Source organism: Hevea brasiliensis, chromosome 16, assembly GCF_030052815.1.
Source record: "Hevea brasiliensis isolate MT/VB/25A 57/8 chromosome 16, ASM3005281v1, whole genome shotgun sequence".
Lineage (NCBI taxonomy): Eukaryota > Viridiplantae > Streptophyta > Magnoliopsida > Malpighiales > Euphorbiaceae > Hevea > Hevea brasiliensis.
Window position 1 is genome coordinate 69041505 of NC_079508.1, and position 15752 is coordinate 69057256.

Here is a 15752-nt window from a genome sequence, read left to right on the forward strand (position 1 = left end):
GAGACATAGCAGATTTTGTGTCTAAGTGCTTGACTTGTTAGAAGGTGAAGTTTTAACACCAGAGACCGTTAGGGAAGCTGCAAGAGCTCCCTATCCCAGAATGGAAGTGGGAAATGATTACTATGGATTTTGTGACTGGGTTGCCTCGTACCACACGAGGATATGATTCGACATGGGTAATTGTAGACTGCCTAAATAAATCAGCTCATTTCTTGCCTGTGAAGACTACATATTCTGTGGCACAGTACGCCCGACTATACATTCGAGAAATAGTCAGATTACATGGAGTTCCTGCTTCCATAATATCTGACAGAGGGCTCCAGTTCACTTCTTGGTTTTGGAGGAAGTTGCAGGAGGCACTTGGCACATAGTTGAACTTTAGTACTACTTTCCACCCTCGCATGCACGGACAAATTGAAAGGACAATCCAAACACTGGAAGACATGCTTCGCATGAGTGTTTTGGATTTTGGAGGTCAATGGGATGATCAGCTAGCTTTGGTGGAGTTTGCTTACAACAACAGTTACCATTCCAGTATAGGGATGGCACCCTATGAGGCACTATATGGAAGAAAGTGTAGGTCTCCTCTGTGTTGGACGGAAATGGGAGAAGCGAAGGTGCATGATGTAGACCTAACGCAGTATACTTCAGAGATAGTTCCTCTAATCAGGGAACGATTGAAAACAGCTTTCAGTAGGTAGAAGAGTTATGCAGACCCCAGACGGAGGGATGTGGAGTTTGCAGTAGGTGACTACGTATTCCTGAAGGTTTCTCCGATGAAGGGAGTCATGAGATTTGGAAAGAAGGGTAAATTGGCACCTCGGTATATCGGACCTTTTGAGGTTACTGATAGAGTTGGAACCGTTGCCTACCGGTTGGAGCTACCACCCAACCTTTCTTATGTTCATCCTGTGTTTCACATCTCCATGCTCAAGAAATACATTCCTAATCCTTCTCATGTGCTACAGCAGGATGTAATAGAGCTGAAAGAAAACTTGACGTTTGAGGAGCAACCTGTAGCCATAGTGGACTACCAAGTGAGGCAGTTAAGATCAAAACAGATCCCTATGGTTAAGGTTTTGTGGAGGAGCCAGTCAGTAGAAGAGTGCACCTGGAAGTCAGAACGGGATATGCGTAGCAAGTACCCTTATTTGTTCAATGTGTAATCCTGTACTTTATTCTGCCTTGTATAAAATTCAAGGACGGGGGGAAGAATGTAACACCCCTAATTTTTAAATTTATTATTTTTGGGTAAATATTGATATTTTAATTTTAATTAAATTTTAGGAAATTATTCGAAATTTTTCAGATTTTTGAAATTGGGTTTGATTTCCCGAAAATATAAAACTTTGATGATTTTTAAAAATTAATTTAAAGACCACGTGGCAAAACTAAAAATATATTTGGAGTCTACGAATTTTTTTGAGTTTTCTAGAATTTTTTTGAAATTTTTGGGCCTACTTTTCAGTCCCAGGGTAGAGTAAAAATTCAAAAATTTGTATCCTGAATCAAACCGACCGAATCGAACCGAATCGAATCGGACCAGCCGAATCGGGCCGGCTCCTTTTTCTTCTTCTTCTCCTTTTCCAGCGCGCGTTGTCCTCCCTCTCTCTCTCTCTCTCTCTCTCTCTCCCGTTTTCTCTCTCCTTTCATCTCCCCTTGCCGGCCAACCACCTCCCCACCTCGCCAGCGCTCCTCTTCAGCCACTCCAGCTCGCCGGCCGCCGCCTGGAACGCCGGGAAATGTCGGGCAAAGCGACGCGCCGCGAAGCGCGCTGCTTCGTCTTCCCGGCCGATCCGGCCACCATTTGGGCCGAGTCTTGTGTCTAAACCCATCTACACCTCGAGAGCTTTCCATAGACACCAAGAACACCAAAATCTATCAAGCGGTTGTCCAATTTTTGTCCGGGAAGTTTTAGCCCATTTTGACTTTTGGGCTAGATTTCTCGCAAACCATGAACCTCGAGAAAACCGAGAGTACCAAAGCGCTCCACTCGTCGAGAGCTTTGCGGTAATATAAATTTCAAAATTTTCCGACACCGTTTTTCGGTGGGTTCCACGGAACTTCGCAGTATTTTTTCGAGTATTAAATGAGCTTAGAAAATTCCATAAAATTTATGTACTAACCCTCGTGTTGTGCGCTTCGTGTAGATATCTTCAATTCGCGGAAATTCGACAGTTGTCCGGGTTTGTGAAGTTCCGGCCAGATAGACCGGCTACCGAAAAAGTCTCCGAATTGGATCGAGATTTTGGCTACCCCACCATTGTCAGACATCCCGAGCGCATCTCCCGAGTCGGAATCAGCATAGGTAAACCCGAACTTTACTTTTTCGTAATTTTCTAGTGCTTAAATGAGATTAAAAATCCATAAAATATTCGTGGTAGCTTAGAAAATTATGATTCTTTTTGCATTAGCTTAGTAATATTGCTAAGGACCGCGGGGCAAAGTTTTAGAATTTTTAGAGCTTATTTGGGTAGTTTTTGCAAAAGGATCAATTATAAGGACTAAACTGTAAATTTACATATTGTGATTGATGACTGTTTGGATGGGCCCAGGAGGGGCTGTGTGATGTGATTGAGTTGTGAGTGTATGGTTGGTAGATATAAAAGTGTGTTTTAAACCCATTTGCAGGTTAGGTAGGTCCTAGGTATAGGGGAGACTCTGCTGGATTTTCGGCACGACTTAGGACGTCTTTGGTCTTTTTCTTAGTTTGTATTGAGTCAAATTTATTAAATGATTGTAATAAAAATTATCAAATGAGCCGGGACAGCCTTCTTCCTCCGCCCAGCCACCGCAGTGACTGTTGTCAAGTCTGTTAGTAAAATATTAATTTTAATTGTAATTTCAATATTATTATATGTTCAAGCATGCCCATGCATCACTTATATGCATATATATATGTAGTTAAACTCTAGGTACGTTTTATGTTGCATTCACAACTGTTAAAGTGCCCTGTATGTTGTTGTGGTAATTTGGAGCAGTGTGCGTGCGTGCGATGTGGTGTTGGCTATGGATAAGACGGGTAGACACGGCTTGAGATCTTCGCTGGGACCCGGTCCTTCGGGGTAGTCACGACTTGAGTTCTTCGCTAGGACACTGATTTGGTTTATTAAGCGAAAGTCCGGCTTGAGTTTTTCGCTGGCACAGGTTGGATTTAAGAGAGCTGTATAGGGGATCAGCTCCCATATATTTATGATTTGACATTACTGGATGCGTGAGTGCTCCAAATTACCTTTTTGCTGTTATTATATGAAAATATTGCTGATGTTGCATTTCACTCCACAGGGTGCATTAGCTTTAGATAGTTATAGAGATTATGGTTAAAATTGATATTTTACTCTTTGAGTCGAATGCTCACTCCTGTTCAACATTTTTTCAGGCCACAGGAGGATATTTTTGAGGTTAACCTGCTTTTCTCCCTCGCAGGTCATTTATTAATGTTTGTATAAACCTGTTAACTCTTAGAATTTTCGCATGTGTTATAAATATTTATTTGAATTGGATCTGTAATATAAATTATTATTTTAGACTTGTAAACTTATTATTTTATGCATGTTGATGGATTGGATGAGGGAGCTAAGCTCTCATTTATTTTTATGTTGTATGAATATGTGGAGGGTGAGCTGAGCTCCCCAATTGATTATATATTGTGTTTACAGGTCGAGTGAGTCAAAAACTCCCCGTTGAAAGGTCCATTTTATGATCGGACTCTGTCTGGTTGAATTCTTGAAATTGGGCTCAAATGGGCCTTAGAATTGGGTTAAGGAATAGTTAGGCTTACTACGGGCCTCGGGAGCTTTAGATTGGCCCAGGTTCTAGTGCCGGTTTGGCTCATAGGTTGGGTCGTGGCATTATTTCAAGTAGTATGATAAATCAATCCTTAATTAAGCAAGGTATGTAATTTTTAGACTTTTAAATAGAATTAATAGAAATTACATAAAGATCGTAGAGAAGAGATTAATATAAATTTTATGTAAAATACTTTTGTTTCTTTAACTTTTTTAACATATCGAATTGGTCATAAATGTTATGATATTACGATATGAGTGGCTTTTATTTAATATTTTTTTAAATTATGGATCTTTATGATAATAACATAGAAAGAAGAGTTAAAAGCCTAACAAATTCTAAAAATGAGAGACGGTCTTCATGTCGTCAACTTATAATTATTTTAATTTATGATCACATCATAGCTTAGTGGGATGTAGGAGTGGACCCAGTAATCTATTCACTATCTTCGCCGTCGGATTCTCAATCATTGAAAATCTGAAAAGCTGCGTTTAAATGGTCCCTCCTCATTCTCAAACCTTAGCGATGGGCACTTCTTTGTCAGTGCAACCAAAGGCCCACCAACCCACGAACCAAAATTGTTGTTATAACCAACACCACCATGTACTTGTAAGGCTAAATTCAAATCTTCCCTTTTCTTGTGCCTTTTGCCGGGAAAACAACACTCAGAGGCCGATAGCTTGTACCTCCAAGTTGCTGGCGTTAGCTTGCATACGCAATGATAGCTATGGCGATTTGTCTCCCAGACCTCGCTATCCCTCCATGACCAAGTACCCCAAAGGCGTTTCCGTGCCAGAAATTAGCCTCCATGGGTCGGAGGCCAAGGCTGTGTTTTCTGTCATCGGAATGACATGCGTTGCTTGTGCTGGATCCGTTGAGAAAGCAGTCAAACGCCTTCCTGGTATTCGCGAGGCTGCCGTCGATTTCTTGAATAATCGGACTCAAGTTTTATTTTATCCAAGTTTCGTTAACGTAAGTTCTTGATCCATTTGCTTTAATTTTTTTTCCTTCATCTGGGTTTTCTTCGTTTTTATTATTGTTTTTCTTCTTGTTTTTGAGAATTGTATTGTGCTTCAAGGAAAAGAGAACGATTTTTGGATTTTTTTCTTTTTAAATTAATAAAAGAGTTGAAAAGTTGCACTGCGAATTATATATATATTTTTTAAACAGAAAAGAATAAGAGTATTGAATGCTTTTTAAATGAAACGTGGAATAATTTCCAGAGCTCTTCTGGCATGGTCCCAAATTTGATTTAGACAAATTTCTATACTGCATGTTGCAATTAATGCCGATGGACCTTCAGAAAATAAACATTTGATCGTGATTATGATTTGCCTGTAGATGATTTCCAGAACTCTTAATACGTAAGAAAATGTCCCTTTTTGGATTCAAGCTAGAAATGTGATTTCTTTTGGCCTTTCCCTTTTTTCGGTTAGTGTACAAAGAACTTGTGCTTTTTACTCTCTTGAGATAAAAACGTAATGTCTGTTATGAGTTGTGACCTGACTTGGTCGAAATCTTGCCTTGGAATAGAAGAAGACGTGAAGAACACAAATGGGTTTGTGTTTCAAGACTAGGCCATGCTTGTGAGCCCAAACCATGCTAAGCTGGATGTTAGCATAGATGAGGGTCTGCATATTCCAATATTTGGGCCTGTCTGAGCCCAGATAGACTTATCAATTTTAAGCCTTCATAGACTGCATAGTTCAGGTTAGCAGCTGTAAGCTGTTCCGTCATGGAAGAAGCAATTTTACGGGCGTAGCTGCTTGCCTGCTCTATATATTTACTTGGATTTGGGTAGGATGAAACATGATTAATGCAAACGGAACTAAATCTAACATGCCTGCTCATCTTTTACTATGCTTCTTATGAGTTGTGTTTTCATTTCCATCATTTGTCTCTTTAAAGCTCATGACTTTGTAATTGAACATATGAATAGGAAGAAACCATTCGTGAGACCATCGAAGATGCGGGTTTTGAGGCCACACTGATTCAAGATGAGACCAGTGATAAATCCACTCAGGTATGCCGGATACGCATTAATGGAATGACTAGCACTTCTTTTTCCAAAACTGTTGAGCAAGCTCTGCAAGCAATTCAAGGCGTTCAAAAAGCACAAGTGGCCTTAGCAACTGAAGAAGCAGAAGTTCACTATGATCCGAAGATTCTAAGCTACAACCAGCTCTTACAGGCCATAGAGGATACAGGATTTGGGGCCATACTTATCAGTACTGGTGAAGACATGTACAAGATACAGCTTAAAGTTGACGGTATAAGGACAGACAATTCAATGAGAATGATTGAAAATTCTCTTCTAGCACTTCCTGGTGTTCAAAGTATAGACATAGACCCTGAACTCAACAAGTTTTCTCTTTCTTACAAACCAGAAATGACTGGTCCTAGAAATTTTGTCAAAGTGATTGAATCAATTGGGATGGGACAATTCAAGGCCATGATCTTTCCTGAAGGATCAAGAGGAAGAGAAAGCCTTAGACAAGAGGAAATTAAGCAATATTACAGATCCTTCCTTTGGAGTTTGGTTTTCACTGTTCCTGTATTCTTAATATCCATGGTTTTTATGTGCATCCGTGCAATTAAGCATGGATTGGACACTAAAATAGTCAATATGCTGACTATAGGAGCAATTTTGAGGAGGGTTCTATCCACTCCAGTGCAGTTCATCATTGGCCGACGATTCTATACTGGGGCATACAAAGCATTAAGGCATCATTCTGCTAACATGGATGTTCTGATTGCCTTGGGAACAAATGCAGCGTATTTCTATTCAGTCTACTCTGTGTTGAGAGCTGCTGCTTCTCCAGATTTCATGGGGACAGATTTCTTTGAGACTAGCTCAATGCTGATATCATTCATTCTTCTTGGGAAGTATCTAGAGGTTTTGGCTAAAGGAAAGACATCTGAGGCTATTGCTAAGCTTATGGACTTAGCACCTGAGACTGCAATATTATTGACTCTAGATGATGAAGGAAATGTGATTAATCAAGAAGAGATTGATGGTCGGTTGATACAAAAGAACGATGTGATTAAAATCATCCCTGGTGCAAAAGTAGCTTCAGATGGTTTTGTCATATGGGGTCAGAGCCATGTCAATGAAAGCATGATAACAGGAGAAGCGCGACCAGTGGCAAAGAGGAAAGGTGATCCGGTGATTGGAGGTACTGTGAATGAGAATGGAGTATTGCATATTAAGGCAACAAAGGTTGGATCAGAAAGTGCTATTGCGCAGATTGCTCGTCTTGTTGAGTCAGCACAGATGGCTAAAGCTCCTGTACAGAAATTTGCTGATCGTATTTCCAAGTTCTTTGTGCCTCTGGTAAGTGTATCATTTCATCATTCAATTAAAATAAAAATTATGTGACAGTATTGTAGAAGATATTCCTTTGTAAATAATTAACCATCTTGCAGGTCATCATTCTTTCATTCTCAACTTGGCTTGCCTGGTTTTTAGCTGGAGAGTTCCATGGCTACCCGGAATCTTGGATACCAAATTCTATGGACAGCTTTCAGCTTGCACTCCAATTTGGAATCTCTGTTATTGTCATAGCCTGCCCATGTGCTTTTGGTTTAGCGACTCCAACTGCTGTCATGGTTGGTACAGGAGTTGGCGCATCTCAGGGTGTTCTTATCAAAGGTGGCCAAGCATTAGAAAGTGCACACAAGGTTAATCACGAAATCCATCTTTAGTCCTAACTTGTAATATTTGACTGTGTTAACATATTCAAATACTGTTTCAAGGCCAAATCCATCAATCTGTTTGAAAATGAAAAAGTTGTCAAACTTGTTTTTAACATTAACTGCATTGATCTATGCTCCGTCATTTAACTTTTTGTATAGTGTTTCTTCTTGATATCAATTCGATCTCAGTTTTGCATTTCTTATGAATGTTGGTTGCATAACCAAGCAGCCTACTTGTTCTCTGTTTAATTCCAATGAATATATGGAAAGATGAAATTTAAAAATAGTATGAGCACCATAAGGCTTCTAGCTTAAGCAAGTCCTCATAGCAATTAAAAAAAGAATCTTTATTCCTGGTAAATTAAAGCTGAGGTGTTGTTCCTTTAAACCAGAATTGATGTGCACCAGCCTGTCAGTACTAAATATGCTTGTAATGGGTCTGATTATTGATCTTGCAGGTGAATTGCATTGTGTTTGACAAGACAGGAACTCTTACAGTTGGGAAGCCAGTGGTTGTTAACACAAAACTGTTCAAAAATATGGTGCTTCGAGATTATTACGAACTTGTTGCTGCAGCTGAGGTATGTTGCTCTCCTTAAAACAGGCGTGTCTTTATGGAACTGCTGTCTAAATCTTAGACCTCTTACGAGACTTCACTAGAACTTAAAGAATCAGAACATTTAACATCTACTTGTTTTATGACGTCCATTGACAAAGTTTGTGCAATCTATCCATAACAGGTAAACGGTGAGCACCCTTTAGCCAAAGCTATTGTGGAACATGCCAAGAAATTCAGAGAAGATGAAGAGAGCCCTGTTTGGCCAGAGGCACGAGATTTTGTCTCCGTTACTGGACATGGAGTGAAAGCTATTGTCCGCAACAAGGAAATAATAGTAGGAAACAGAAGTTTAATGCTCGATCACAACATTGCCATTCCAGCTGATGCTGAACAGATGCTTGCAGAAATTGAAGAGATGGCTCAAACTGGGATTTTAATATCTATAGATCAAGAAGTCACTGGCGTACTAGCCATATCCGATCCACTGAAACCAGGAGAACGTGAAGTCATTTCCATTCTCAAGTCTATGAAAGTCAAGAGCAAAATGGTGACAGGTGACAATTGGGGAACTGCCAATTCCATTGCTAGGGAAGTTGGGATTGAAACTGTCATGGCAGAAACCAAACCTGAGCAGAAAGCAGAGAAAGTGAAGGAGTTACAGGTACATGCGCACTATGGTTTTTCCTCTAGCTAAGATCTGACAAGTTGTGACAATCTTTTTTAAGTTTAATCTTTATCATTTGCAGGCCTCGGGCTATGTAGTGGCAATGGTAGGCGATGGAATAAACGATTCTCCAGCACTTGTAGCAGCAGATGTTGGAATGGCAATTGGTGCAGGCACAGATATTGCTATAGAGGCAGCTGATATAGTTCTGATGAAGAGCAACTTGGAGGATGTGATTACTGCTATAGACCTTTCCAGGAAGACTTTTTCCCGCATTCGTCTGAACTATATTTGGGCTCTGGGTTATAATCTACTAGGCATCCCAATAGCAGCTGGGGCACTTTTCCCAGGTACTGGATTCCGTTTACCCCCATGGATTGCTGGAGCTGCCATGGCAGCTTCTTCAGTCAGTGTGGTGGTGTGTTCCCTCCTGTTAAAAAATTACAAGAGACCCAGGATGCTGGAAAACCTAGAGATTCGTGCAATAAGGATCGAGTGAATGAGGACTGGTTGTCGAACAAGTTTTATTTATATTTTTCCAGGAGATACTAGCAATGAGTTTTGAGTTGTTTGTTGCTTGGACCAGCTAAACGATGCGAAGAAGATGGTGTTGATTCGCATTGCCCCACCTCTCCCCCGCCTTTTTTTGTATACACAAATAAAAGCTATGCTTGTATATATATGGCATATGGGTGATAATTAAGATTGAATGTGCAAAATAAAAATACTTGAACTCTGTCTTCATAGTAAGTCAGGCTAGTGTATATTATTTTTACCAACTCGATAAAGTAAAATCTAATAGACAAATCTTAGATTTCAAAGTTTCACAATAAAACTTTGATATCTATAACACAACATCTCCTTTGGGCCCAAAAATTCCAGTTACAGAAAATTGCTAGAATCTATAACTAGCATGTGTATTAATTGCAACCATGGATTAAATTATTTGTCCCAGTTTTTTGGTTCTTGGCTCAAGCCTGCACAAGACAAACCCCAGTTGAACAACGTTTACATCTTTGAGGGCAATGTTGCTTTCAAGCTTGATTGAGTCTCACTGTTTGTCCCCACTGACCGCTGCTTTTGCAGCCTTGCTTTGGCTTTAAAGAGCATTTTATGTGCTTCATCAAAGTGAGGGTTTGTTGCATATCTTGTATCTTTGATCCATTGCTTAACTTTTTTATATGGAGCAAGTTTCGATTGTGATCATTTTCATCCAAAACCTAAATCCAGAAGTAAATTTTACAATGAGATCACACTATATTTTTGGCTAGTAACTTCTAGTAATTCAAAATACTTATGAGATAGGCAAATTTAGTAACAAAGATCCAAACTTTACGATTGTGTTAAATGAGGGGAAAAAAGGAAAAGAGAAAAGTGAATTTCTAGCCAAATTATCATATGTAATCAAATGCAGTATACCCAATGAACTAATGGTAATCCTAGAAAGATTTTCTAGTGAGAGCTGGACTGTGATGCGAACGGATTCTATCAACCAGACTAATTGTCCTCTAGCTTTCATCTCACATTTGACATAAAAGAAACACCAGAACTGGAGAAAAAAAAGCTTACTCTGCTTTATAGAACAAGTGACTGCATAAGCTAAAAACAGAGGTTGATTAAGCATGTATGCCCATCTAAAATAACCTACATATCGATCAGAAAATCAATGTAAAAGCGTGCAACTGCTGTGTTTCTTTGCGGACATAGATTCATCTCTTCTACATCACAAAACACATGGTGATGCTCTATCATAGAGAGCTGGCTCTGAAAGCTTTCAGGAAGGCATGATAGGATACCACCATATCCCTTTTTTGCCAATCACAAAATTACTCTGCTGTTATGGTGGAAGTGAGCAAGCCTCTTTTTGTGGTTTTGGGGAAAGAAGGGAAGTGGTTTTTCACCCTTGCAGAGATGGGGTAAGCACCAAGCAGCCTCCATCAGAATATCACTGTTCCAAAAAATTTAACACTCTCTCTCTCTCTCTCTCTCTCTCTCTCTCTCTCTCTCTCTCTCTCTCTCTCTTGCACAGACACAGAAACACAGAAGCGCAAAGAGAATCTGTTCCATGTTATCTCAGCAACAACAGTGATAACCAAAAAAAAAAAAAATACTGAATTTTATCTGCATACCTCCAGTTTCATTAGTTCAGACAGAAGGCTTAGATCTGCTATAGATGGTTGATTGCCACCTAGCAAAAATAGTCCACTCCCTTTGAGCCAAAAGGACTCTATTTTTGACAGGGATGAAAAGAGAACTTTCTCACCCTCGGCAGCAGCTTGTGGATTCAGGGGTAGTCCAAGCGCAGGTGGAAGTACAGTATTCACAACATATGTAACTAAGGAAGAAACATCAAATTGAAAAGAACCAGACCATTAGAAAAGTTATGCCAAGTTAAGTAAACCAATATAACATTCCCCAGGGAGGGAAAAAAAGAAAAATCATTTGCATTGGATAAGACATAAGAGCGACACAAAAACCCCAAGAAAAAAAGAAAATGAAATGCTTCATAGTGGAAACTAGCTGCAAATTGTGCAATTACAGTGAGGTATGTTTTGATAGGTAACCTAACACAAGTTAGTGGTTAATATAGTCTCAGTTCCTAATTTACACTCACACAGGAAACACAAACAAACCCTTCAAAAACCAATGCACAAATATCAGCTTCTTTGTGCATATTTCTGAGTTACAAGCATGTTATGAAACTCAAAATAAACGTCATAATATATGTTCCCAACAAAGTTCAAGATCAAATTAAATATGAAGCACCTGCTCCCTGGCGTAAATTAGAGTGGTGCCAATCTAACACTGATTGAATTTTAGCTCTCTTGAAAAGGTCAGCTGGATACCTTAAAATGTGAACAGAAAAAATTGTTAGGAATTAAGCTGCGGCACATAAATTTGAAACTAAAGATGAAATGCAGTAATTCTTTACATATAAAGATCCTTCAATCAAAAGTATACTTGACACAATAGACACCAACAGGTCCAACACTACACGGAAATAAGCATGCAAAGAGGCATGGCTATGTAATCAAAGTTGCCCATTTTCTCAGTGTAACAAAAGAAAACATATCAAGAATTTAGCTGGGAGACCATACCGATGCTAAGGCATGTTCCTTCTTGTTGTTTTACATATCTTTTGGAACTTAAGACCAGCAGATTCTAGGCATCATATTCATATCAATAACATTTCATTCAGTTTCCAACTGAGGAATTTCACATGTTTAAGCTGTTAACGTCACATAAATACATAACCAGAAATTCAATTACAACTGATAAGAAACTGTACTTACCAATGATCAGCAACTCCAGGAAATACACAAGCAAGATAGATAAGGATTGCATGACTGCAAAAACAATTTAACTAGGTGGAATTACTAAGAAGGGATAATATAATTGCAGAACTCACAGAGAGAGAGAGAAAGAGATAGAGAGAGAGCATTTTTAAGCACCTTTCAAACAGCTTGAATCGTCCATCAACTATAGCTGGCACTTTTCCCATTGGGTTTATTTCTGAAATCACATTGTTGAGAAAAAGAAATTACAAGCAGTAGCTGTTCTTCTTCTTCTCCTCTTTCTTCTTCTTCTTCTTCTTCTTCTCCTCTTTCTTCTTCTTCTTCTTCTTCTTCTTCTTCTTCTTCTTCTTCTCCTCTTTCTTCTTCTTCTTCTTCTTCTTCTTCTTCGTTCGAGAGTAACTGCTTTCTTTAGGTATGATAAAATGGCAGATGCTACTTTAAATTTCTTAATCTAACGAGTACCATTGACACTGTGTTAGAGCAGTTTCTTTTGGAATGCAAGATCAGTTTTGAACCAAGAATGCAAGCAACAGTAAAAACCTGAAGGGTGAAGCTCATTTCCATTTCTTTAATGACATTAATCTCTCCACTCCATATTAGATGGATGGAATGATTCCTTAACAATCCTTACATAGAAATGAAGAGGATTTCATTTGAAAAAAGTTTTGCTATCGCTTTGATCTTCAAAATTAACATTGTCAATTACTTATGTCAATCATCATGTGAAGCCGTCAACGACGACAGTGCTAATGGCTAATGCAAAAATAACTGTGACAGTATGCTGTAACCATTGAACTTTGCAAAATTAGCATTCTCTGAGATTTCCTAAACCAAGAAAGCATAGAAAATTAAAACAAAAACAGGGAAGAAAGGAGAAACCTTTGAATTCAGTAGATAACTGCTGGCGCTTGGTTATGTCTATTCTGACTTCCTCGAAGTCTATTCCGTTTACCCTGTACACAAATTATACTGATAAGGACCATAAACTATAAAAATAAGAGGTAAGAAGGATCCATTAGTGAGTTTCTATTCATCATAATGATTATTTTTCTAGCTCCTCCATGGGATTTGGACAACCAAAAAATACAAAAAATTTTAACATTGGCTGTGAATTGATAGATTTAATGCTAATAAATGGTCAACATCAGCCATGCCCATGCCTGAGGGTTGTCATTTCCAATTTTTTCCAATGCCGTATCAATTTATACATCCCTATAAGGTACCGTTTCACTTGAGGGACGCTGGCTGCCTTCATCTTAGTCCAACATTCTACCATAAAATTATAGAGTATTTTTGGAATACCAAAAGTTAGGGATGGCGACGGGTCGGGTTTTTATTAGTACTCGATCCGATCGAACCTTAATAGGACAGATTTGTGTAGTATATAATCGGTTTTGGGATGGATTCGATTTGAAATTTAATACCCGTAACGGGTTCGGATCGGGTTCAGGTTTTATATGTTAGGTAACCATTACCCGAATCCGTTTATATAAATATTTAATTAAATATAAAATATATATATATTTTTAATAATATTTATAAATTTTTATATATTTTATTTTATATAAAATAAAATTGAAATATTTTTTGAAATTATTAAATTTTTAAAATATAAATTATTAATAAAAATAATTTTTTATATAGATTATTAATTAAATATATAAAATAAAACGGGTGTGGGTATTTTTCGAGTAATAACAATTGGGTTTGAGACAGGTTCGGATAGTTGAGAATAAATTTTAATCGAATTTGGGACGGATTTGAATTTTGAGAATATTAATCAAGTTTGGGTTCGGATATAATAATTTTCGCGGATACCCTACCCATTGCCATCCCTATCAAAAGTCATTGTTGTTTATACTCATGATAGAAAATAATTATTTTTTCTTAAATTTCTCTTATATATTTACATTTTTATTTTAACTTATCCTTGAAAATTTTAAATATTAAATTATCTTTTTTAACGAAGAATGTACATATTTAAAATTATTATATACTTATAGTGTTTATACAACTGCACTCATAAAATATAGGTATCATCTTTTTAAATTTGAGACTTACCTTCTTTTATGCATGAAAATTTGGTACATTATTTTTTAGTATAATGCATATGTTGTCTAATTTATCTATATATATTAACCCATAAAAATTTTATATTTAGAATAAAAAATTTAAATTTTTAAATTTCAAAAAAATTATTTAATAAAAATAAAAATAAGTATAATTCTTGTGAAAATTTAATTAAAATCTTTTTTTTTTCGAATAATTTATTTTAAAAGAAGTAATTATCTTATAATTTTTTTTTAACCTCCATGATTCTCAAAGATTCTCCTCTCTTGTAACGTTTAGAATGTTTCTTTTCTTCAAGGAAAAATAAATAAGGTTGGCAAGCTCCATAAGGTAAAGTCTCACCGCGGCATACCATTCATATGGATTTACTGCGATCATCATGCAAAGCAACCACGTGTTAAACAGGTAAATTGCGTTCATCGATTTGAGTCTTTTCAACTTCAGTTTATTACAATAAATCACTTAATTTTAATTCATTTTCTTAAAAAAAAAAAACTATAAATCTACAATAGGAGGTTAATTAGAGCCATTCTTACAAATAAAAGAAAATTATTAATTATTAATTATTAATAAATTATTTTTTAATTAATATTTACTAAATTGATAGGGCTTCTCCTATCCTCAACACCTGCATGCATATGAAAGGCTAGTGTAATAACTCAATTCTTTTTAAAATAATTATTATAATTTAAGTATTATTTTATTATGAATTTATTAATATAATGAATATTTTGGTAATTTAGGGTTGGTACTTGGAATGTTGGATCACTTACAGGAAAATTAATGGAGCTTGTGGATACCTTGGAAAGGAGAATGGTGAATATTGCTTGCATTCAGGAGACTAAATGGGTAGGAGAGAAAAGTAAGGAAGTGGGTAATTCAGGGTACAAACTGTGGTTTACTGGAAAGGAGAGAAACAAGAACGGAGTGGGTATAATTATAGACAGAACATTGAAAGACGCAGTAGTAGCTGTGAAAATAGTAGGAGATAGAATTATACTAGTAAAGCTAGTACTAGAAGGATAAATAATAAATATAGTTAGTGCTTATGCCCCACAAATAGGACTAGACAGTGAGAGTAAACAAAGGTTTTGGGAAGATATGGATGATTTAATGCAAAGCATACCGAATGAAGAGAATGTTTTCATTGGTGGAGATTTGAATGGACATGTAGGAAGTGATAGGCAAGGTTATGAGAATGTTCATGGAGGTTTTGGTTTTGGCAGTCGAAATGAGGAGGGAAAAAGCATCCTGGATTTTACTATGGCATACGACCTAATACTAGCAAATACCTACTTTATAAAAAGAGAGTCACATTTAGTGACTTTCAAAAGTGGGCAACATAGAAGCCAAATCGACTTCCTCTTAACCAGGAAGACAAATAGAGCTCTATGCAAGGATTGCAAGGTCATTCCAGGAGAGGCTTTAACAAGTCAACATAGGTTGGTGGTCTTGGATGTCAAGTTTAGGAACAATTCAAGTAAGGTCAGAAGAAATAGTGTAGCTCGAACAAAGTGGTGGGAGTTCAAAGGAGTAAAGCAAGTGAAGTTCAAAATGAGATTCTCGAGTCCGTAGTTTGGAAGCTTGATTTGTAGGCCAATGATATGTGGATACAGATGGCATCAAAGATTAGAGAAGTAGCTAGAAAAGTACTGGGAGAGTCTAAAGGACATGGACC

The 15752-nt window shown here is 37.4% G+C and overlaps 2 protein-coding genes across 6 annotated transcripts; one reads left to right on the forward strand and one right to left on the reverse strand.

Moving 5' to 3' along the window:
- Positions 1-4314: 4314 nt before the first annotated feature.
- On the forward strand, positions 4315-9263 carry LOC131174709 (probable copper-transporting ATPase HMA5). The gene is made up of 6 exons (XM_058138490.1): positions 4315-4761; positions 5729-7123; positions 7216-7470; positions 7944-8066; positions 8226-8705; positions 8791-9263. The coding sequence occupies exons 1-6, from the start codon at positions 4315-4317 to the stop codon at positions 9205-9207; spliced, it is 3117 nt and encodes a 1038-aa protein (XP_057994473.1). The 3' UTR covers positions 9208-9263.
- Positions 9264-10366: 1103 nt separating this feature from the next.
- LOC131174807 (glutathione S-transferase T1-like) lies at positions 10367-12969 on the reverse strand. 5 transcript variants are annotated; one of them, XM_058138799.1, is made up of 5 exons: positions 12884-12969; positions 12362-12403; positions 12161-12286; positions 11475-11554; positions 10368-11043 (listed from the first exon to the last, which is right to left on the reverse strand). In XM_058138799.1, the coding sequence occupies exons 3-5, from the start codon at positions 12208-12210 to the stop codon at positions 10826-10828; spliced, it is 348 nt and encodes a 115-aa protein (XP_057994782.1). In that variant the 5' UTR covers positions 12211-12286; positions 12362-12403; positions 12884-12969; the 3' UTR covers positions 10368-10825. The 5 variants fall into 5 exon arrangements, with proteins under 5 accessions (XP_057994783.1, XP_057994782.1, XP_057994780.1 ...); XM_058138797.1 differs by having other exon boundaries at positions 12362-12410; XM_058138798.1 differs by having other exon boundaries at positions 12161-12301; positions 12362-12455.
- Between the last annotated feature and the right edge of the window lie 2783 nt (positions 12970-15752).

Bases quoted from the DNA above. Each gene is read 5' to 3' on its own strand.
- LOC131174709 (XM_058138490.1), top strand. From the start codon at position 4,315: ATGGGCACTTCTTTGTCAGTGCAACCAAAGGCCCACCAACCCACGAAC. The intron at 7,124-7,215 runs GTAAGTGTATCA...ACCATCTTGCAG, and splicing joins CCAAGTTCTTTGTGCCTCTG to GTCATCATTCTTTCATTCTC. The intron at 7,471-7,943 runs GTTAATCACGAA...TTGATCTTGCAG, and splicing joins CATTAGAAAGTGCACACAAG to GTGAATTGCATTGTGTTTGA.
- LOC131174807 (XM_058138799.1), bottom strand. From the start codon at position 12,210: ATGGGAAAAGTGCCAGCTATAGTTGATGGACGATTCAAGCTGTTTGAA. The intron at 11,555-12,160 runs GTGCTTAAAAAT...TCACATTTTAAG, and splicing joins CGATTCAAGCTGTTTGAAAG to GTATCCAGCTGACCTTTTCA. The intron at 11,044-11,474 runs GTGCTTCATATT...TTTCTTCCTTAG, and splicing joins TAATTTACGCCAGGGAGCAG to TTACATATGTTGTGAATACT.